General features: G+C 47.5%; 1 protein-coding gene across 1 annotated transcript; it reads right to left on the bottom strand.

Annotated features, from left to right (window-relative positions):
• Positions 1-989: 989 nt before the first annotated feature.
• On the bottom strand, positions 990-24,479 carry LOC118793983 (sterile alpha motif domain-containing protein 14-like). The gene is made up of 10 exons (XM_036552113.1): positions 24,291-24,479; positions 21,064-21,117; positions 11,451-11,608; positions 9,948-10,269; positions 9,348-9,447; positions 8,929-8,997; positions 8,074-8,233; positions 3,701-3,814; positions 2,322-2,477; positions 990-1,217 (listed from the first exon to the last, which is right to left on the bottom strand). The coding sequence occupies exons 2-10, from the start codon at positions 21,101-21,103 to the stop codon at positions 1,062-1,064; spliced, it is 1,275 nt and encodes a 424-aa protein (XP_036408006.1). The 5' UTR covers positions 21,104-21,117; positions 24,291-24,479; the 3' UTR covers positions 990-1,061.
• Positions 24,480-24,781: the final 302 nt, after the last annotated feature.

The raw sequence follows: 24,781 nt of genomic DNA, 5'->3' as shown, positions 1-24,781 counted from the left end.
GCAGCGTCATTAAAGGAGAAAACCAGCACAAAGCAATAGGACAGCCCTGCGCTGTCCTTCACTGCGATCTCGTAGCAGCTGAGGAATAAAGGCTCTGATGGTTTTTGAGACAGGAGTCTGAGAGCACCCGCATGCGCCGTGCTTGCCCTTGCATTGGAGCGTTTTATTGCATTCTCCATCCGAGCCTAGCAGTGATGACAAAACAGACACAGCTATGCAACTAGAGTCACAACAAGAGCTTTGGGACCTCTGGCAGGCCTGTAAACCTTTGTAGGTGGGAGAAAACAAGGCTCTTTCTGTGTAGAGGTGTGTGGACAGGCCATGATAAAGGGTCCAGCTCTGATCCTGGATCAGTTTCAGAATTTTCACAACGGTCAGACGTAGCATTAGGTTTGGGTTAGCTTGGATAAGCACTCGGAGTGTCAGTCAACCTTGATCATCCAGCAGTCTTGTATTAGTCTTCCTCCAGACCTGTGGCACAAGTTCGAGGCGAGGCATTTTTAAAAATCCTACACCTGTCCAAGCCCTGGCTCCTGCACACTAGTTGACCTGTGTGACCATTCAGGCCAAGTGTGATATCATTTCATTCAGAAGATAACAGGCCATTCTTTGCTAAGACAAGTGACAGCACATTTCAGTAGATCAGGATTTTCTTCATGTTTTCCTGTTGAAGAAAGTTGATATTTACTTATGTTTGAAACCAGCACTACTATAAACAAAATGTTGCAATGTCCTGATCTGGCTGGGTTTTCACTGTGTTGTGCTTTGGAAACATAATGAATCAGATAGATGAGTCCTGTCATTTATATCGATGAGGACAGTCATTGATAGTGGTCATGTATGTTTCCAGTCAGATACGCCCAGGGAGAGAGCTGAAGGTGTTATCTCTGTGCAGTAATGATTCAGTGTTTCCCTCTGAACTCCAGTGTATCCCCTGTGTTTTTATGCGTGAGTGTGTGCATTTGTCCCTGTGTGTGAGCGTTTGTGTGTGTGAACGCATGTGTGTGAGAGCGTGGGAGAGAGAGCAGTAGAGGCAGAGCAGCGCCCTCTGGTGGCGCTTCCTAGCTCTTGCGCTGCTCCTGATCCTTCTTGCGCTGTTTCTCCTTCTGTTTCTCTAACTTGTCCAGAGCCTTGCGCTCCTTCTCGGCAGCTGCGTGCATGTCCTTCAGCCTTCGCTTCAGCGCGCTGCGGTCCGAGGAGCTGCTCACGCCCAGACCCTGTCGCGACACAGAGAGAACCCACAGCAAGTTCTGTGAGTGCAAAAAAACCCAGTCTGTGTTTTAAAACCTCAGGGTATTTAGATGAACTATTAATGCCCTTTGTTTGGAACCGCTGCGTCACCCCTATGATTTTATTTACCGTTTCGAAGCAATTAATGGGGAACACAAGATGTAATTAGCCCTACCTCTAACTGTAACTCTGACCCAAACTCCACCCCTAACCATGGCTCATCTGTGGCCAAATTCTCCATATGGCCCTCTCACCATCCTCAAGTCAATAAAAACTTGACTCTGGACCTAAACTGATGCGTGGGAATCGCAGCATAAAATGACAGATGAGTTACACATGGTGGTTGATGTGGAAACCGTATTCCCAACATTCAAGTCTATATAGAAAATCAATAATAAACAAAAATATCTAAGCCTGATGAATAATCAATATTACTGTTTTTCAGTTTTTTGTAGCTCCACATATTAACCAGCAGGTGGCAGTCAGCAATCACATGTCTCAATCCTTTCTACATGGTACAATATGTATTTGCTGGCGTTAATGTTTGCTGCAAGTGAGCTCTGAAAGCATTTCATGACCCTCGTGATGAGCTGTTGATTCAATAGTATGACCTTCATAAAAACATGTTTGACATTCCTGTAGACTGATGGTTTTCCTTCTTTTTCGAGTATGCATGTCTTTCTTAGTGGCTAGTTACATGTTATTCAAAACTCATGTGTAATGCAAAACTGGTAGCAAATCATCATATCCCCCTTAAAAGAAATAGTAATTGTTACTGTCATTGAGAACAGACAGCAATAATGTATCATTATGCACATGATTCAGATTCATAGTCCACAATATAAAAGCAGATGTGAGCAGGTGAAGAGGATCAGTTTGAAAGGTGCTTAAGTGTAGGGCAGTGATGTAGGCTGTAATGTGAAATGCCTGCCATTGTTTAAATACCTGCCATTGTTTAAATGCTGTACTTTTTAACACAGGTGGCCTTGTAAGATGCTCTAGATCTCCCTGTTCAAAAACCTTTTTAATGCGAGAAGCATCCGCTGCTTCACAAACAGCAGTCTCTCCCACTCTTCTCTCCCCAGGCTGACCTTCAGCTTGCTGCCGTCCATCTGCAGCAGCTGCTCTCCGTCAATGTCTTTGGCAGTGAATTCTGGGATATACTGCTCCATGTTCAGCCCCTTCAGCCACTGGCACACCTGCTGGGTGCTCCAGGATGCCACCAGGCACAGCGGCTCGTCCAGAGGCTGTTGGGGGTGGGGGTGCAGGGAGGAGACACAGAGAGGGCAGTCACGTGTGCTGTGGGCTGTGTGGCCCATCCATTAACCATTCATGACAAACTTAGTGATACTGTTTTGAAAATTCAACATGTCGTGATGGCATGAGGCTGGGTCACTGTTCATAGGAACACTCCTGAGTCCCTTTGTATAAGCATCTCAAGGTCTGCATAGCTGTGCCACACTATAATCTGAATTGTGCTAGGTTGACATTCTGCTGAATTACAACTGCTTATACTGTCCTGTTACAAAGTGATTGACCTCCTGTCTATTCGATATATAAACCCTGAAATCCACACACCCAAACCTCAGTCTGGGCCTGGGCTATATCAGACCTCTCTCTCTATCTCAGGGCTTCAGGCCGTAAAAGCTTCCAATCCTCCTTTGCGGCAGTCTGCAGGGGCCCTGAATCACTGTATGAAGTGATGCTAAATTTAACCGAGGTGACAGAGAAGGGAGCCTGCTGATAAATGAAGCTGCTCCTTTAGTTGAAATGAGCAGATGTGTGTGTCTGTGTGTGGTGTGTGTGGCTGTGTGTGGTGTGTGTGTGTGTGTGTCTGTGCATGTGTGTGTGTGTGCTGGTGGAGGGTGGGGGGGGGGGGTGCACGTGTGTGTGGGATACTCCCAGTATGTAGGAGCTGAAACTCTGCAGAACCTCTGACCCATTAGCCTCTTAAACCACAACCAGCCTCTGGGACAGCCGGCAAGGCAGATGATGCCAGGAGGGAGTTAGTTTAGCGGAAATAATTGATTTCCCAATTGTTGTGCAGCCATGTCTGACAAGCCTAGCTTTAGCAAGCTGTGAAAGGCTATTCACTGGGCTGAAAGACCCCCTTAAGCCTCTCAGACTGTGTGCAAAGGGTGTTTTCAGTCTTGAGGACATAACTTTTTAGAGTGGGTTGGGTGAGTGGGGGGGCTGAGCACTTTGTTCATGTGGAAGTGGAGAGATAAGAGTCTTAGAAGCCACTTGCAATAATGAGACTTTCTGCCAGTCGCAGCTGTAATTCTCCCTGGCATGAAGTTCAGCTTTTGATACTGTTTCTGAATGCAGTGTGCCTCTCTTGAGTCCGGGAAAATACATTGCAACAGGATCACCTTCACGTCTGAGCTGGTTGTCACGGTCTACTTGACCATACGGTCAAACAAAGCAGCTGCTTCCCGGGGACGGATGGCAATTAACTGTGGTCCTTCACCTCATCTGAAGACTGGGACAGGGTCTGGTATGGGTGCGAGGACCGGGATTCCGCCGCCGACCCGCTGGATGCGCGCGGACTGCGAGGGGAGAATTCTTCACTGAGGGTGGACTCCTATACAATGAGAAGACAGAGAAAGAGAAAGAGATAAACAGCAATAGAAAGAGCAGGGGACAGAGAGATAGAGAGAGTGAGTATAAAGGCAAAGAGAAAGGTGGAGAGACAGAGGGAGAGAAAGGAAGAGCCAGAGAAAGAGAGAGTAACACAGGAAAATCCTGGTCTCAGTTTTACTTGCCATCTCAGTTACATATAACATCTGACCTGAGCAGTTGGCCAGCATTGGGTGCAGACAGTAGATAGAATGCTATAGACTATACACTTAAGGGTTGTTGGTTCCCATCAGAGTTACATCTCCTATCTCCTGTATCCTCAATTGTAGTCATATAAATCTGTAAAAAACTGAACAAATCTTTAAATAATGATAAATAGTGTCCATGGTGATATATGTAGCATTTATTGAATGTAACCCTTGGAGTAAGTCTCTAAACCAAGAAGGGCTAGTTTAGGCCCGACAGAGCAGTACTGTCTTCTGGTTATTGCTCCATGTACACATAATCACTCCTTCGTATTCCACTGACCAGGAGATTTTGATTTCAGTCTGGAAACAGGTCTCTCAGGACATCCCCCCAACCCCCCACCCCCCAAGGCTTCAACCAGCATCAGGAAAAAACAGCATGTTACATTCATTAAACATGCCAGCTTGTGGGCAAATGACTTCTGCGGCAGTCCCTTGTGACAGCTCCCGAAATATCGCAACATATTCGCAATGTTCCCGCAGCCTCGTAAGCACCAGTCGAGCTGCAGGGACGTGACGGCAATGCTGGGAGACCGCTGAAGCGTCAGCAGGCTCTTATTTTTGGCACGGCGCTCCTTCGAATGAGTCACTCCATCTGCGGCACCAGGAAAGCTCCGTTTCAACTGACAGACCCGCGCGGCGGAGCCGGCCGTTCGGAGGTAAACAAGAAGCGCCGCGACCAGAGGAGAGAAACAGAGGAGAGCGGCACAAAGGGAGGAGCGTGCCAGCGCTCTTTGGAAAGAAACGCAACACAAGAAGTCAGGGCAAAGAGGCTAATCAGCCTCCTGCTTTGCCACTGCATTATTTGCTTAGCAGAAACTCGACTTGCATAGTATCTGTTCATACAGCTGGGTATTAACTGAATCAGTGAAGTACCCTGCTTAATGGTACAACGGCAGCGCCCTACCTGGGAACTGAACTGGCCGCCCTTAGGCTGTATGCCCTGTGCCTTACCACTACCCCACCTTGCTATAAACCGAGGGAAGGTCTCTCCACACTGCTTCCTCCCTCAGCAGCACTCCTTACGCAGAGCCATGACAGCCGCCGAATGGCTGAGCCGGTGTGAGAGTGAAGCAGAACCGGCAGCAAACTCAAAAGCTTATTAGAAAGCCATTATCGCAAAGCGAGCAGCCAGGGGAAAATCGAATGGCTTTTGTTTCCAGTGGAGAATGTAATTGCAGCGCCGATGGGGAGCGGGAGCCTGTGGCTTGACGGTTTTTGCGTTAAGGGCCTGGCTCTCCGTAAAGCCGGCTGTCGCCCCTTGATCTGGAGCCTTTTCCTTGTGGATGGTGTGAGCTTTGAGAACAAAGCCGTGCACTGTGAGATGCTGTGCAAGCAATCCTGCTCTGAGCACCGCGGAGCGGAAGCATGGCCCGGGAGAAAAGGACCCGCCCTGTCTGTCTTTTCCCCAGGATGAAAGCAGGCCCCTTCTATCCTAGTCTCCCCTGATTTCTGAGACTACTCTGTCAAGGGAACAACCTGTCAAAATCTGAGCCTGGGCCCAGCGCTTTTTGGATGTTTGTCATTCTCTGTCACACTGTGCTGTCAGACAAAACCAATAAAATTTTGATATGAGGTAGGGCCTAACTGCTGGGGGTGTGCCATACCAATGAGCTGAAAGTTCATCTGTGGAATAAAAGTGCCGTAAAAAGGTCTGGATAGTCAGTTTTGGAGAGAATGCACTTTTTAATTAGGTAATAAATGGCACTGTACCACAGGCATAACCCAGGGCATATTTATTATACGTCTACAAACCCAAATGACCCAAACTGCTTTGTGAATGCCGCAAACATAGTCACATGGCATGATGATGTAAATGTGCATGGTGCACTTGGGCATAGTTGTGGAGTTACCATGGTAACAGAAACAGGTCAGGGGTACAAAGGACAGTTACACTGAAGCAGGTCTGTGGCTGGCAGGTCATGCCCAGCTGTCTGTGACTCTCTGGCTCATTAGTGGCTCCAGCCTAATGAGGGTGCCAACACAATCCTCTGCCCTCTACATTTCTGACAAGCAGCCTATTTAGCATTTTCCAGATTTAATACTGTACTTCATGGACTCCTAAGGAAACTAAATGGAACTGTTAAAAGCTTACCCTGTTTACCCCGAAAAGGTGAAGGAACTTACATTTGACATATGACTGTGGGGTAAAAGCAGCCTTCACATTAATCATCTTTAGGTAGTCTGAACTTAAGGGCTGGCAGTGGTGACAATAAGCCTCTTCTGAAAGAGACACAGTGGATTAGTAATATAATACCTCACCTTATGGTTCAAACCCTTATCACAAGCAACCTGTATAACTCATTCATGGCAGGTTTCAGAAAGAGTGTTGGCAGACCCTGAAGAAGCTATCCTCTGATTCATTAAAAATGAATAAAATAAACATGCTCTGAACTTGATGGCAGTTATGCGCAGGTGATGTGAGTAAAGCTCATCATAGCACAGGTCACATCGTAAAGGCAGTTAGGGCAAGCTGCTGGTGAATGCTATCGTCTGAAATGTCAGAATCAATATGAGTGGTGCATTTGTGATTAGCAAATGAGCGCAAGCCTAAGGATATGAAAATGATAAGCATGAACAAAATGCAAAGAATGTAAAGATCTCCCTCAGACCTGACGGGTGGTCAACCCAGTTAATTTTTGGGATTTTTGGCATTTTTTTTCCTGTGGACCAAGATGCAGTTACACTTGTCCTGACTGATTGGTGTCCTTTTCAAGTGCCTTTTGTGATTAGGCTGGCTCTGCCAAGCTCCCTATGAGTGAGTCCTTGTACCAGACAAATCCATCAGCTGCAGAAAGGCCCTGGCACTCAGCCGTGCAGTTTGCTAGCTGCTACAGAACTGTGAGGACATTTCTATTGATGTCTGAGCACTGAACAAGCAGGCACTCAAATCTCCGTGCCTTATTTTGTCTTTCATTTTGTGACGCCTCAGCTATTAAGGTTTTGCCTCATATTCATTTTCACAATAAATTATTCATTTGCTGCGCCAACACCCTAATCCAGGGGTATTTGCATACATTCTGTTTTACATATTGACTGTTCACACAGCTGGACATTTACTGAAGCAATTAAAAATATTACACAGTTAAACAGCACAGTCCTCCACCTTCCCAGAATTCAAATCTGCAAATCTTTGCCCACAAGTCCATTTCCTTATTCAATTGTCCACTCTGCACCCAGTTGACAAATGGAATAAGATTAAATGAAATGCCAGAAGAAATTTGGCTGAAACAAAAATGGCAATCAATAAACGGGACCAGGAAAACAAAAGTGATATAAGATTTTTTTTAACATCCTGACAGTCATTTGAATTGCGGGTTTGGGTTTATTGGCTCTTTTACATTTCCAAACATTCTTTTTTTTTTTTTTTTTTTTTAACAAAGAGCCCGCTGTGTGACACAGAGGCTGCCTGTTGCTGTCTGTTGTGTGAGCGCAGTGACTCTGTCGATATGTGCCCAATAGGACCTGACAGAGAGCAAACTCGCCACATTTTGTAATTGGTCTTCCCTCCCTGCAGGCTGTCTGCAGCGGCTGAATTACAGCCTGAACCTTTCAAATCAATTTAAAAGAGAGGCTGTGTCTGAGAGCTACGGCGGGCTTCAAAACCACAGCTCTGAAAAGATTATATTCCGCATCCCTCTCTGAGGTCTGGAGCTTCTGTAATACCTCGGCTTACAGGAGAGACCTAGGTGACACGCTACAGTAGCACATTCCTGTGACACTGAGGCAAAAAAAGAGAGCTTGCTTTCTGAGGGTATCGTCAGAAGCAAACGGGCTTGCGTTTTGTCTTGTTCTTTCTGACATAGGACTCTCTGAAAGCGCAATCAGTTACTAGATAAATGAGAATGGGATGAGAATGAGATTTCTTAGTGGGGATGTACTGAACAGTTCAGAACACATTAATCTACTGGAAAGCCTCATTGGTCCCAGCCCTCTCAGAGACTTGACCAATGAGATGAGTGCACACAAAGAGCTGGCCTGTGAGTGTGACGGGCGGGGTGAGCACAGGCAGGCATACCTGGGAGTTGGACTTGCGGGGGCTGCAGCTGTGCGAGCCCATCTTGGGGGAGCAGGAGGGGGTGCTGTTGGAGGAGGCCGAGCCCCTGGCGCTGTCGGTGAACCAGGAAAAAGGCACAAACGGCGACCCAGATGACCGGGATGGGCTCTCCGATGGCTCCCTGGGGGGGTGGAGGAGGGCATAAATACACAGGCACACAAAGGAACAAAAGAGCTCTGTACCATACAGTACATGCGAATGCAGACACAAAGAAGCATCACACCTAAGATGCAGATCCAAACACACACACACACACACACACACACACACACACACACACACACACACACTCTCTCTCTCTCTTTGATCTGCACCACAGGCAAGGCATGCACAGGTACCCACCCTCACTGGTAATGACACACTGTGCTGACTTCATTTTTTCATTATTTTCATTTAACCTTCATTTACCCAGGAAGGTCAACTGAGAGCTAATTTCTGATTTACAGGGATGTCCTGGGGAAACAAGGTGGCTAAGGAATACAAGGGATTGCATATCCAATCAAACAAAAGGGGGGCATTTTTATGATTGTTATGTGGCCAGATGGAGATAGCCAGTTTGGAAATTTCAATAGGACACCTGGGTTAATAGCCTTGCTCTTTGGATAATTGGCAAGGGACCTTTAATGATGACAGTGAGTCAGAATCTCATTTTAGCGTCTCATCTGTGTTATGGTTATGGTGTGACGGCTGCTGTTTCACTCGGTGTCTATGCTCTGGCAAGTATAAAACTGGACTCTGTGACAGTAATAATGAAGGGGAGGTGTGGCTTTAATGCGTGGTGTGCCAGTGCTACACCCCTGTGTGACAGGCACTCACCGGCTTCCCATGCTGAATCTGTGGGACTTCTCCTTCCGGACTTTCCCGTAGGAGCGTCGAAGAGTAACCCTGCCAGAGAGGCAGATCAGTCAGTGCAATTAGTTCCTGGAGAAATCAAGTCACAACTCAAAACATATGGCTTTTCAAAACTATTCTGCCGATGTTCTGATCAACAACTTAGATCTCCACTCTGAGGAAAATGAAGCAGTTCAACCAAAAAATACAGTGAATCGGTAGTAAAAAGACAATTCCTCCAGCATTTCTTTGGCTTGTTCCAAAGTTTTCTGGACAATTGGTATCTGATTCTTTAATCACTGATCCTTTTAAACGGAATCCATAGTACAGGATATGTGCCACAACACAGGCCTTTGTTGAAGGTACACAGGTACACATGAGGCAGCCAGGCATCCACAGCTCACCCCAGGTCCAGGAATCTCCTCTTAGTCTTCTTGTCCATGATAACTGTGGGGCTCCCTGGCTCTGCTGGGCTCGTGTCCTGGCTGTCATCTGTAACCAAGACTGCCCACCCCACACCACACCAGCTCAGTTGTACAGTCCATTGACCATCCACACCCCCCTGTCATATACTGTAACTGCTGTCACTGTGTAGTGTACACCTGCTAAACAATTCTTGAGCAATGGTTCTGAAACAGTCACGATGTACAATGGGTTAGAAGCCTAACTCACCAATTGACATAGAATATTAACTAATCATAATTTGTTAGACAACAGCTTTAAAGGCACTGATTGTGTGGTACTTCTGTAAAAAACAAAAGCGCCTGGTTGGAAATTGCAGTCATTGATATATAAGGGTAAAGTGAGTAAGGTCATTGTCAAGTAAAGGGTCATTGTTTTGCTTGTGGTTGATGTGAACAACTAAATGCTTTTCTTAAAACGAATTAATTTTATTTTTCAATTTCAGTCCACATATACATCTAGAGGTACTGACTTTAGAGAAGCGCAGATTCCTTTTAAACTGACGCTGAGGGGAATGTTCCCCTGCAGGACGGGTCTCTTACCTTCGCTCTCGGGGCGACGTGCCCTGCGGAGATATATGGGCGAACTGTCGGAGCTCTGGCAGGACTTGGAGGGCGAGCTGGTGGGCGAGTAGCCCAGGGCCTCCTGAGACGAGGTGTTGGTGAGCTGCCGGTAGCGGCCCCGGGGCGGGGACGGGGCCGCCTCGCCCTCCTCCAGGGTGCGGCGCACCAGGGAGGTGTCGAAGGTGAAGGCCGGGCTCCGCGGGGCGGGCGACGAGGACAGCAGGGAGTCCGGGGAGGGCGAGGAGCCGCGCAGCGCAGAGTGCAGTGGGGAGCGCATGCTGTGCATGGGGCTGTCTAATGACTGCAGCACACACACACACACACACACATACACACAGACACACACACACACACACACACACACACATATACACACACACACACACACACACACATATATACACACACACACACACACACACACATACACACAGACACACACACACACACAGACACACACACACACACACATACACACACACACACACACACACACACACACACACATATACACACACACACACACACACGCACACACACACACACACACACACACACACACACACACACACACACACACACACACACACACACACACACACACACACACACACACACACACACACAGGAGAGTGGTCAGTCCAAAAAGTATCTGGTTAGAGGTTTAGTGAATTTATATGCAAAGCCTCTCACTGCCTTATCGGCCCAATTTTTTGCTAAATGGATTTGAAATGGGTGAATCCAACTGCAAAATTCAATTGGCAGATAAAGGCATGAAATATATTTCTAATTGGAGCCAGCACTGAGTGCTTTGTGTATTAACCTGTTGGTATCCATGCAACACTGGTCAGGTATGCAGTGATATAAACCAGGTGGTATCCATATAACACAGGTCAGGTATGCAGTGGGAGAGTTTGAGAGTATTGCAATGAAGAGAGCAACCACACAGATGAGTGTTTTTGACAAATGTCACTAATGCCTGGTCCAGCTTTACTGTAATATATCCTTATTAATGGCATTATCCTTATTAGGGGCATTATTTCAACAAAATTTTAATGCTTTTCCAACATTTACTAATATTTATTAATGTTGAGCTAACCATCAAGAATATATGTTTAATGGAGTGTAATGTTGTTATTTGTGCTCTATCTTATTTAAGTGTTACTGAAATGTCAGTATTGGAACACTTTTTTTTCTTTTATATTATTTATATAATTTATATAATGTCGAACTAAATGTTATCCATGCTGCTATGGGAACTTGCTTATTGGCATCCTTTTTCCTTTTTTCCCCATTCTGTCAGCTCCCAAGTAGGACTGCCTTCTAAAAATGACAGCGTTCTCTATGTCCACATTTTCTTCCCAAGAATACATCTGATGAATGAATTGTGTGGATTTTCCACAGATAGGGCAATAGAGCTGCAGCAGCAGTTGTGGGAACATTGTGAGAATGTTACGCGCCGGACGATTGTCTTTCCCGCACCTTCCTCTCGAGGCTCTCGTCTCCCTCCGTGGAGCTGATGCTGTCGCGCAGCCGCGAGCGCGAGGGGCGGTGTCGGCGGGTCTTGACGGACAGCTGGGCCCGCCCCTTCTGAATGCTGTTGTCCAGCAGCTCGGTCTCCGGAATGGCCTCGTTCAGGTCTGTCCACACATCAAAGCGTAAAGTTAAGGTGAGGCCTGCAATCATTCTGTTCAGCCATCCACACTGGGGGAAATATGATAGGATACTTATAAAGGAGATGGCAATGAATATAAACATGATATGAAAGGCTGTTTCACCAACAAGCCTGCCTCTCTGAAAGACCAGAACTCTTACACAAACAAAATAAAAGAAAGCAAGAACTGCATACTGTATGTAATATAATGGTTTCTACTACATGGTGTCATGGTGTGATCAGTGGTTTAGAAGGGAGCTTACTACTTTATGTCAGAAGGCAAATGAATCCTCACAAAATCCATAATTGGGCTGCTTCCACCGTTCCCTTTTGTGATGAACAAGCCAACGGTCTTTTTCCTCAAATGCAAGTTTGAATTTGAACTTGACGTCTCTGGCATGCAGTGAATAGATCTCATCTCAGTATGTTCCTGACCCCCTTCACAGACAAACTGAAGGCAGAGAGGATTGTGGGAGCCATACTCAGGTGGACTGTAACAGGGAGTGCAGTGGCACACCCATTTCAGCAAATGCATATGTCATCTCAGCACCCGGTCACAGCTCCCTCTGAGAGGGAGAGGGACATTTCCATATCCCTTCAGCGAAGGTGTCCGATTTTCCGGTTTGGGAAAACAAAACAGATGAGCTGTCCTACTGGTAGATAAGGGAGGTATGTGAGCAACCATGCTTTGGTGTGGCTCCCGCAATCAGAGGATGAAGTCTGTCTCAGTCTGTGAGAGTTGGTTTGCATTGAACAGGCTGTGAAAAGAGGAAAATCACTGCTCCTGTTCAAAGGCTACGGAGGAGCTGTTTTTCACCGCTTTGGCCAGTCACCCATGAGCATGTCTTTCATTGTCTAAGCAGACAATGTTCTCAGCACGTTTCTCTATCTTCAAATCAACAGAGGTTTTAATACACTCTGCAGACTAATGTCTCTTTAGTAGCTTAGTGTTAGGGCTGGATTGAGTTGCTAGGTATCTTAGTACCAGACTGCAATCACTTCAGCAGCTCTCAATATTATTCTTGGAATCCAGTGTGCTTGATAGTCCTGTATGTTAGCTCTGAGCTGTGATGTGTTTAGTATGAACCCAGTTCCTAACTATAACAACATGTGGTTGGCTGTAGTGCTCAAGGCTAAAACGCCAAGCTGCACTATGTTTGATGGTTAAATGAGTCAGAGCATGAGCCAGTAGTGTGTATAGTAGCCTGGACTTTGCATAATAGTTCCAACTTTCTGAGCAGACTCGGTTGGACTGAGACAACCTAGGTTGTGCTAACACGTGTTACTATCTGTAACAACCCTTTGCCAATGACTCCAGTCTCTGGAATTGGAGATCATAGCTTTGTGTGACTCAAACATGAAACTAAGCAAAAGCTGGGAATTGGTTTGCTGTTAGGCTACGGTTTTCTGTGGAAAAGGTTCTCTGTTTCTCTAACCACCCCCACAGACTCCAAACTGGAGTGACATATTTGAAATGGTAAACCAAGGAGGATGTTCGCTAAACATGTTCAGAGGCAGCACTTTGCAAAACAATACTGCCTGCAGATAATCAAAAACTCTATTGCCCTCTATTTCTGTCTCCCTCAAGAGTGTTGCATTACCTGGTCCGAACTACGTTCCTTTCATCTCCCTCGTCCTGCTATAATGGAACCCGAAAAGGATGCTTCAAGTGCAAATTGTGCACAGTCTGAAAGGACTTCATTGATATTTGCTTATCTGTTAAGTGGCGGATGCCTTGAATGACAAACAGGCCGAGCTGAGCACACAGTGCATCACTGAGCATTTGAGGCTGTGAATATAAAACAACAGTGCAGGAGAAATGCAGATTATTCATAAACCTTACTGTTACAAAGACAGATAAGCAGCTATTGTCCATCAACTGGCTCGCCTGTTCTGTTGTGGCAGAACCCCGATGTGTTAAAGGGAACTCCACTGAAAAATCATCATTTGACAAGAGGTTGTTTTGTCTCTAGGTGACATGGCCACTAAGGTTGTGGTTCCATTCACAGAATGGCGAGTTTGATTCAAGACACAAAAGAAGGTGTATTGGGACTTTATAAAGGCATAGAATGACATATTAAAATGAGACTTTTCCAGGTTTTTTCAAATTCCTTTAAATCATTGGTTTCAAAAATGGAATATAAAATGTGCTTCCATGGAAAAATGGGCATTATCCGTTTCAAGTAACTGGTGATTTTAATATAATTTCATGAATTATTTGTCATAATATGCTATTCAGATATATAGAACTACTAATAACCCCCAAACTAATAAGCATGGTCACACATGCATATGCATTCAGTCTCCACACAGTGAAGCCCTCGCACATTCACAACAGGTAGAGGCATTACCTTTCTATTGTGCATGTGTTGGTAAAGGAAGATCCTTGATGGATGTGGATAGGATTGTAAAATAGTAATAAAAAACGGTTTTGGACATTGTTCTAGACTGAACATATGCTAATGATCCCTCACCATTACACTGAAGAGCATTTGATATTTTGACTGGGATTGGAACTCTGGAGGGACACATCTACTCTAAGGACTGCTTTGTGCAGAATGCTTCATTAAAGATTTTCACTGAGATTAAACCAAATATTAACTGAGACCGAGATGCATGTTTATGTAATGATTCCCAAGCCTCTTGTACCAGTCTCTCTGTTTCCGCTTCTCCCTCCTTCCCTCTCTCTTCCCTACCCTCATCCTTGAAGCAGTAGTCTAGCTTCCACCAAGGCAGTGCGGATTACTGCACAGCATTCTTGTGCTGAGCTACTGTATAAGCAGATCATCTGTTATTATCAGATGTCCGGCAGGCAACTAATAGAAGCTGTGGATTAGCATAACAGTGGAGCTCAGGTTTTCACCCTTGGCGTGGTGATCAGCCTGACAAATAGCTGGGATTTACACCGGAGTAAGCAGCATCCCAGTGTTATCCCCTGACTCCCGCTATAGGTCCGGAGACATCCCAAACACAAAGAGAATTGTCTCTCCCTGCACCCCTCCACCAACATCTCTATTGTTCTCTGTCCCTCCCCTAATTCCCTCAGGGGAGTGTGTGCATGTGTGTGTGTGTGTGCGTGTGTGTGTGTGTGCGTGCGTGCGCATGAATGCGTTTAATGAAGTGAACTCAGACCTGACATTGGTACTCCTCAGCTACAGTGCGATAACATTCTTCAGTGTAATAAAGGAGGAGTCTAATTGGCACTGCAGTTCATATCCAATTTATTCTGCGCCCCCGAGAGTGGGTGATCTTTGTCCTAATGCAATTTGTCTGTGTTCGTGTCGAACAATCTGAAGGACTTCCTGCATGACTGAGCCCCGCCTGGGCTTGAGGCGTTAGGATATTGAAGAGACTGAGAGGGAATTGTTTGTAGACATATGAAATGGGAACAGGCATAAGCCCACACAAACACCATAGGGAGGCCTGTGTGCATTCATCTCACCCACTGGAGTGTACAGGCGCACAACAGCTCCACCTACAGGTCACCTATAAGCCACACATATATACCCACATATGCGTGGGAACTCATATAAACAAGGCATGTTGGGACCAAGCAGGCAGCTATAGACAGACTGAGGCATGCATTCTACACCTGGGAAAGGTTGGGCCTTCTATGCCTGGAGCTGTAACTGACTGGTAGGAAGTCACCATGAGCGAGATTCTGTCCGGCTGCCAGCCATCACATAAAAGAATGCATAATGGGACCGATGGGCTCGCTGGGGACAAAGCAGGCCTGTTTGTGGTGTGCCATTGGGCCTCTCTGTGCTGCCGTCTCCTGTCCTCCCAGCGGCTGGCTCTCATCTCCCCTGCTGTCAGAAAACAAGCAGCTGGATGGGGAAGATACCACAGTCCTTGCCTGCTTTCCCATCTGCCGAAACAGCTCTCAACAGGGCGGAGAAAAGGATCTGTGTGTCTGTGGTTCAGTTTCACTGGGATTTAGGTGACATGACTGTATGGAAAAACAGCCATTTGGATCTTAAAAAACAGTACAATGTTGTAAAATCAGCAGCAAAAACCACCAAAGGAAGCTTTGTTGGGACATGGATTGAGGTTATGGTACATAGGTTATGAAGCCTTACACACCATATGAGACTTACAACCCAACAAGATCCTACCATCTGTTTATTTCCTGGTAAATTGTATCAATCATCATCTACACAAGATATACACTGTGCATCCTATTTGTATGTAGATCAGTAGGATATGTATTATATGGAGACACAGCGCTACATATTTGCATTTTAATGCTGGAGTGCTTCCACCACCTGTTAACTTGTTAACTGCTGTGGTTGGGCCTAACAAACCATGTACCCCCCCCCTCCAGAAAAAAAAAAGAGACAGTTACAGAGACAGTTCCTTCTGTTTCATCCCACTTTATTGTTACTCTGCTCTCTGGTGTCAGAAATCTGATTATACATTTTCTGATCGCCAGCTAGACTTATTCGGTGGCTGAGCAAAAACAAGGATCTGAGGATTTCCACTTGATTGCTCATGGTGCACACATTATGAATAGGTGTAACGGTGGTCTCTGGTGCTGGAATCACGGGGCCAGCAATGTGACCCACCCCTCACGTGGATAACATACATTTGTCTGCAGGAAAGATCAATCAGAAGTAGCTCTGAATTCCAACTTGTTCAAGAGCAAAACTCAAAAGCACTGGAGGAGAAAATTAGAAAGTAAAGTTCAGTGCATGGACTCCCACACTTTTATCATTGCAGATCTGCTGGTGTGATTTTTTTTAATATTGAGAACATGTAGAGATGTAATAAGATTCCTCACTACTTCCAGAACTTCGGGCAAGGCCTGTTCCAATGAGGGGGCAGAAGGTTCTGTGCCTAGATCACTGACAGCAGCCTTGTATTTATTGATATTGTGCTGCGGTAGACACCACACTGTCACCACATCTGTCTCTTGCAAAAAGCTTTACTGTTGCTAAAAAAAATGTGGGAAAATTGTCTCCGCCTATTCGCCCACAAGGCCATGTGCCAAGCACCTTGTCAGTCATTGCCTCGCCCCTTTTCCAGATTGTTCCCAGGCAAGAAGCAATAAACCCATATCTCTGAGCAGCCTCCACGCCAGCTCGTCAGCACCTTCCCCGTTACAGCTCATCAGAGACAGTGGGATTTCATGACCCTGCTTATTCATAAACTGTCCTGTCCACAGTAATATCCCACCTCCGCGATACTACTGCAGCGGGCCATTTGTCCATCGATGTTTACACGGTGGAGACAAAACAATCGCCAATGTGCAGCATCAGCAAGGGCTGGCTGGGATAATACCGCTCACTCAGTGAGCCACGTTCCCTGCCCCCCCCCCCCCCCCCCCCTCCCCCTCCCCCCCCCTACCAAGACATTGGCTGTGAGAGGTATATTACTCCGTGATCTCCGGGGGAAGGAAGAGATAAGGTTCCAGCCAGCCACATTTTTCACCAGCTGAAAGCTCCGGCTGGATACAATTGAGGTTCGCTCACGAGGTCCCGGTCCCCATTTAGGTGCCAGTGACCACAGGTGAAAGTTGGGCAGTGACATTTTCAGAATCTGTGGTGGGTGACATTTTCAGGTGACAGGTAAATCCGCTTAGATCAACCTCACACGTTACCCCCCAACCCCCCCCCCCCCCCCCCCCCTCCCACCAGCAGACACACGTGCCTACTCATTAGTGGCTGACAAGGAGAGATGTGTGATGCTATGCAAGGCATGCTGGGACATCAAGCATCCTCAGCAGCCCCTCTCACAACCTCCATTACTCTGGGTCAGAGAACTGAATTGCTTTTGGATTGCCTGCCTTGCTCACTTTTTCTTTAAGTTCTTACTCAAAATAAAAGAGTTTGGCTTGGTGGTGTGGGACTATGTGCTGCTGATTGGGCTGCTCCCTCTCTTGGGCCGCTGTCAGATGCTCTTACTATCTTCCAAAGACTGGGAGGCCCCCAAGACATTCGACAGTTGCGGCCTCACCTGCAGGCAGAGACACAGCTGAGATTAGATTGGTGATCAGCCAAAGCGCTCCTTTGCTGCCTTCTTCCGGCCTGTTATCAAGGCACAGCCTGCTGTTCGCTTTGGAGAGAGCCCTGCATTGATGCAGCCACTGCGTGGGCTAGCTCACCACAGCCCTGCAGCCAACAGCACCAGGATACGTTTCTGCAAGTCTGTCTTGTTCCTTTCCGGCTCTCTGTTTTGTTTTGTCTCTGTTGGACTAATAATGATAAATAAAATGGCCTATTTAGATCCCTCCTGTGATTGACTATCTTGTCCACAGAGGACACACCCTCCCCATGCTCTCACACCCATTGCATGAAACTGAGGGATGCAAAAATCTGTTCATTCATCATTATTATTAGACACTCTTATCAAGAACAACTTACATAGGTTATCATTTCACATATTATCCATTTATACAGCTCGATATTTACTGAGGCAGTTGTGGGTTAAGTACCTTGCCCAAGGGTATAGCACTAGTGCCTCAGCGGGGAATCAAACCAGCAACCTTTCATTATGAGGCCAGCTCCTTACCACTATGCTACACTGCCGGAATGAGTGTCAGGGAAGCAGGTATAATATTACATTATTTATCTGCAAAACAAATGTCCTCCCCCCGCGGCAGCTTACGAAGCACACATCAGATCTCGCACATTCAGCAGCCCATGTGGACCGTTTATTCATTTTTTACAGAAGTGGGTTACATAAGGTGCTATTCTTAAGGGGCCAACGGCTCAGATTCAAACCCGTGCCCTAAGGTCCAGAGTCCAAAAACTCCAACCACACTCCAGGCACTCCACACTCCATGGGTGGTCAGCAACCTTTAGTGCCAGCTCCTACCCCCCCTACACTACATATACTGTATTAGTGGTATTTTTATATTTATCAGAAGCAGTGTTTTGAAGCAGTGTCGGGACACAGATACATTTCAGGTAGCAGGCTCCTTTTAACTCTTTCTTTCCTTCCCACTCTCTTAATTTCCCAACCTTCAACAAGAGAAGAAAACTGCCAAGAAAACACCAAGCTTGGGAGCTGGCCCAGCTGCCTTTACCTCCACATGGCACTGCACAAGGAGACCTGTATATATCTCTCATGTACTATGCAGTGTTGGTATAATTAATGTTAACCAAGGTTAGAAAATGGCTGAAGAAGCACAAGAGCAAGCCCCTGCCAACTGCTCCGGTCACAAGCCCTGTGACCTTACCGCCGTTGCACACTGCCACCCCACTGACATCACAGGCACGTTGCCAATCTGGACCAATGCCCACGGCAGCACTTCACAGAGGTCAGCCTTCAGCACACCCTCAGGGGGCTGAGTTAGTGTGCTGTCATCCTGCCTGCCCCTCAGGGGCGCTGATGAGCAAGGTCAGGAGTAGAGCTGAGCACCACTGACAAAGTTGCCCTTTACCCAATGCTTCATCAATTTTCCCTTCTCTGTACAGCAGATATTGGAGCAGATTTCAGCCACTGGCTGGAGGGACCTTCATGCCATGGACAGTGCAGTGAACGAACATTTGAAAGGAAGAACAGAGCCAAAACTACTGTTTTCAGTTAAGAATTTCAAATTTTGCGGCAATGTTTTTTGATTGGTGGTCGAGCCAAGGTCACATTTTGAATGTCCTTTCTATTCTACATCGCCCTTTAAAAAAGACTGTGCCCCAGCAAGGCCTGTGACAGCTGATGTCTTTAAGATGCGGCTCTGAGAGACGTGCTTGTTGTGTGCAAAATGCCCAGGCGCTTTGTGCATCGATCTTGTGCATCCTATTGATCGTGCCGGGACGGCCTGCCCCAGGTCTGCTATCGTGCTCCTCACTCCTTTGTGGCATGTCAACATTTACACATGGGTCTGTGTAAACTGCGCGTGCTGACCAATGAGGTCGTTACTCCGCATCAGGGGGGGAAGCATTTGCCCAGGCATCCCAATCCAGTTGACAGGGGAGCATTTCGGCTGAGCCTTTAAGTGCTCCCATAAGCTGTTAATGCTACAGTGGAAGAGTGTGCCCCCCTCATCCCCCCCCACCCACACAAACCAGCCTCAGCTCTGCCTCCATTAAGTATTGACCGAACCGTGCTCTCCGTCCCCCCTCCTTGCTCATCCTGGTCAGTGCAGCTAATGAGTGCAGCAGGAGTGGTCAGTGAATGATGCTTTCCCCAAACCTTTGCCTTGAAACCACCCTTGCCTTCAAACCCTCCTTCCATTCCACCTCATCTTGCCCTTTGGTGAGTGGGGGGGGGGGGGGGGTGTTACCCTGGGAATCATGGGTAATAAGGCTGATCTGATCGATGTGCTGCATGCAGGAGAAATACAGAGCATTCTGCCTTCAGGTCAGCTCTGTGGTTATGAGCCACGCATCTCTCTTCCCTCTGCCTCCATTCCTAGTTTTGTAAATGAGCATTTCACTCATGTCTTGTGGTTTGTTGTACTGGTTGGCTTTATGGTCACCCAACATTATAAGCAGGGTCAGAAACAAGTCAATACTGAGTGAATACAGAACCAAACAACTCATGCTATAACATCACAAAGATCTAAATGTGTGTGCATTGGCTGCTTTGGGTCCCCTCGTTTGCCTGATGCTAAGCTCGAGATTTCGACTGTGTCAGTGCTGCTTGTGTAAAGCTATTTTTGTCATCTTGCTGTGTGCTGGTTTTCAGTCCTGACACCAGCCAAACTCTATGAAGGACAAATCAGGAAGCAACACACAGCACCCAGATTCATCGCTGTGCTCAAGTGACAAAAGGTATTTTCACAGTGGTTTGTTTGCTGATCAGACTGACTATTTTCTCTGAAGTATCATTTTAGAATATTCAGTAAACCCATTATGCCTGCTCTGTACATACAGTCGAAACGTTTGCTCCAGCAAAGGACTGGCAGCCCAGCGCTTCAGCGTCTGCCAAGCGAATAAGCACCGCGGCGCGTCAGCAGTTTGTGTTTTTCTTCGGGTCGAGCACATTGTGCGCGCGGGGGCCAATGGGAAGCCGTCGGCGGGGGCCAGAAGCCCGATCCTGCAAGTCGGCGCATCAGGGAATTGGACCTGATGTTCCCCCGGCGCAAACAGCTGAGTCTGCACAAAAGGTGATGTTCCTTATTAGAGCGGGGCGTCTTACTTAGGAGGGATGCTCAGAGCAAAATTTCGGAGCAGTAGTGTTTCTGGGCTTGATTTTGGACTCAATCGTTGACCGGTTGATGATGTAGGACAGAATCAACATAGAGCAGGACACATCATCATCATGCCCCGTATTATGCACTGAGAAGAGAGGTGTGTGTTTCCCTGCTCTCCTTCCTCAGGCCTGACCTAGCCAATGTGCTCAGCTAGGGGATAAAGTTCTCCTGTCCTGCTTGTGGGTGCATTTTCTCCCCCTCTGACGTTACGCAACACAGATGGCTGGGTGTGGGCGGGTGGGGGCCCGCAGGGTGTGCAGGGGAGTGGGCAGGGGTTCGAAGGGGAAGGGTGGAGGGGCACTCACCAAACACGTTCTCTGTGTCCTCGGGAAGTGAGGCAGACATGGCGCAGTGGGACGCTGTATGGAGAGAGAGAGAGGGAGGGGGCTGATGAGATCTCCTCAGGCATGGTGAATGTGGAGCCACTGAAATCTCACTAACACCAGAGTCCCTCATTTGATACCGTATAGGTATAAATATATACCGTGTTTAGGTCATATCACTATACTGTAGAGACTGACTCTGTTTAAACATAAAGTGAAGTAATTCATCCAGTACTAGGGGCCACCCCCGCAATGATATCCACCCCTTCTGTCATCACTGTGATCGATCAGTGGATGCCACAGCCATACTGGGGCCAACCCATTGATACTGTAGTGAAGCTGCCAATACCACACTTACACTGAAACCATGCTGACTGCCTCTGGGAGGACCTGAGTGATCTTACACCAACATTGTGAACACTGCACTGGCAAAGCTCAGATTTAGGACTCCGCAGATACTGTAACCCAGATCACAAATGAGAATTTCCACTTTAAAACACTCATGTTCACTTTGGTGTTCAAGGGTTAGTTAAAACTCACATGCTTTCGAAAGGTCAATGACAATGTCTGTCTCTTGCTTATTTAACATTCGGCCACATGCATTCAAACAGTTTTATGATGTTCTGCCAATGACTAAGCGCGTCTGTTTTCTTCACTGAACAAGCCAAAGAAAACCCCCCGGCTTTAAACACCTGAGCTGCCAATGGTGGCGTGTGTCTCCGTACACCCATCTTTTTCTTATTGATTTTCAGCACGCAGCTGATTGTCATCCATCTGACCCACTTCCACGATACATGCCGGAGGATGGGGTCGTGGAGAGCAGTCTCACACTCCCGGCATGAAAGGCCTCTTTCAGGTATGGTGTTTTTCAAAAAAGAAAGATTTTCTGTACGATCTTTTCACTTCATTGCAGATGTTTACACTCTCAACCAGTTGGACTTGTAATACTGAGCTCCTAATGGTGCCAGCTTCTGGTGTGCCCTTTTCTTAAAGGTTTATGTGTACTCCCAGCTGACAAAAAGATTATAGCAATGTCCACTGAAACAAAGGGCTGTCATTAACATGGCCTCACTAGAATAATCTCTCTGCTCTCATACTTTTCTTTTCCATACCTGTTTGAATGAATGCTGTATAACTATCTGCCATATCTTATATCAACCTCCTATCAGTAGTTAATGTCATTAACTTTGTTCTGTGCAATTGTCTCTCCCATTGTTGATAGTGTCCTGATTTGCTGGTTTATTGTGACTATTTTTGAAGGGGTGTGGCCTAAAACAGAACATCCATGGTGAAAATAGCAACACAGACAACGCTGGAACCTCCTGTTATGAACTAGAACATTCTAGATAAGGAAGTAAGGAGGACAGAATGAATGCAGTAGCTGAATATATGTGTCAGAAAAGGGAATATCTGTGAAACTAATGCATATGCTGCATGTCTTGTCCTGTTTCCTGCTCCTACTACAGCATCCTGATTCAGGACGCTGAAGTGGTTAAACGGATTAGGCAGGGAGCCCCCAGGGAGCCGGGCATTAGATGGCCAGCGCACGGATGGGCATCTTCGCCACACAGGCCACCCGCAGCGGGCACGCAGCGCCCGCGCCAAGGGCAGGCGGGCGGAAGGCCTGGGAGAGAGGTACCATCTGCCGCCCGCCACCTGCGGGCACCGCCTCCATATGGGCCTGCTGGACGAGGGGCGGAGAGGCGGGCAGAGGCGAACGTGCAGCCAGGCGATGCAGGAGCCCAGCACACAGGCACCAGTGCTTAAAGGCAAAACTGGGGTTTAGGTCTGATGGTCAAAGTGCCAAAATAATGTGCTTCCACGGAGAAAAACCCGTAAATTAATAAAGAGTAAAATGTATGAGGGTTTTTAGAGGCAGAGCTGTAGGAAGACACATAGCCAGCAAAACAGTCAAACCACTGCAAAAAAAATGGGCAGGCAAACTGTAGACACATATTATACAGACAGGCAACTGCCTGTGGCCAGACAGAGCTGGGCGGACCCTTCGCTCATGAGTAACCATTCCAACAGCACTGCGCCTCCCCCCCGTCTCCACCGTAATGAGGTGCAGCTCCTCCACAAGGCCCGGGGGCTGGCCCGAGTTAAACATTCATGAGATACAGGACACGCACCGGCTCCCCGTCCCTCCAGGGGTGAGTTATGGGGCATAAAACTGGAGGGAGCAGAGGACGCTGGTCTCTGGGGTGCAGACGCAATATATATGACAAACAGGAGCGCGCGTGACAGGCCGGTCCCTAACCCTGGGGCATAAAGAAGGTAATGGGCGTGAAAACGACAGGGCGTGATGGAGCCTTTTGCTCGTCCTCCTCAGAAAATGCAGGGGGGGGTGGGTGGGGGTGGATGAGCTGGGAGTGGGGGTGAGACTGAGGAGATGGCTGAGAGATACAGCCAAAGATAGACAGATATAAACTGCCGATGGCACAGAGCCAGGTAGACAGGGGCACACATACAATACACAGAGAAGAGTATACAGAAGAGCGTGACTGAGGAGAGATTCATGCGTGTCCTGCTTTACATGGGGACAGCATGTCTTTTGGCCCCCAGGACAGCTTAGGTGCAGCTGTAACAGAGGCGATGTAACAGAGGGTCGGAGGATATGTATCGGTCGGTGTGGGTACAGCTGAAACGCGCCCAGCAGAGAGTGCAAAGCAAAACAAACAGCGAAGCAGCGCTCTCACGTGGCCCAGATGCGAGCCGCCCGGCTCCAGCCCATTCCATCCCCCAAAACAGAGCAGAGGAGGTCCTGTGGTACACGATGTGCCACTTCAACAGAGAGACCACAGGCGCCCCGTGCAGGTTTGCTTTATTTAAAATCAGAGGGAGGGGGTACTGTAACACCAAAAAAATATTGCCAGCGTGTGCCGTAAAGCAGTCTGAGCTGTTTCTGTATCAGGGTGGAGATGATTCTGCTGGGAACCCCCCCCCACCCCAATACAAAAGAAAAAAAACACAAGGCCAACAAATTCAAAACAAACTCAGAGCCCTCTCATGTAACGCCAGTGCGGCTAAATAACAAGAACCAAAAGCCAGAGGATGCGCTCAGCAATCTCCGAGGGGAGAGACAGACGGAGAGAAGAAGAGAGAGGAAGAGAAAGAGAGACTGAAGGAGGACGGAGAAAGGGAAAGGGAGAGCATCAAAACAAACGCAACGTGAGGAAGGAAAAAAACAATCCGGCGAGCGAACTCACCTTAGAACTCGGTCGTGCCACGACGGCGCTCAGACGACACAGCTGGGTGGCATGCCTCTCCCCCTGCCCTCTGTCCTGGGCTGTCCACAGTCCTGCAGGTTTCTATATATATGTACACACACACGATATATCCACAGGGCAAGCAGGCTCCAGCTCCTTCAGCAGCAGACAGCTCTGTCAGGGAGCTCACCCAAGGACAGGGAAGAGAGAGGGAGAGGGAGAGAGAGGGAGAGAGAGGAAGGGGGGGGGGGGGGGGGGGGGCAGGCACACGCGCACACAATCGAGAGTGTTTAAATCGCAGCCTTTCTCTGATTATGGCCAAAGCAAAGCGCCAGGAGCAGGTTCCGGTGTTTTTAGTGGCGGGTGGGGGAAGGGGAATGAGTGAGGGTGAGGGGGTGGGAGGGAGAGGGGGAGGTGTAGAGCAATCAGCTGATTTCAAGTATACTTGGCTCCTCGCAAGATGCTGATGTTTGTCTCTCTGTCTCTATCTC

The sequence above is a fragment of the Megalops cyprinoides genome, chromosome 19 (genome assembly GCF_013368585.1).
Source record: "Megalops cyprinoides isolate fMegCyp1 chromosome 19, fMegCyp1.pri, whole genome shotgun sequence".
Classification (NCBI taxonomy): Eukaryota; Metazoa; Chordata; class Actinopteri; order Elopiformes; family Megalopidae; genus Megalops; species Megalops cyprinoides.
The sequence above is the reverse complement of the archived record's forward strand: the minus strand, read 5'-3'. Positions and strand labels throughout refer to the sequence as shown.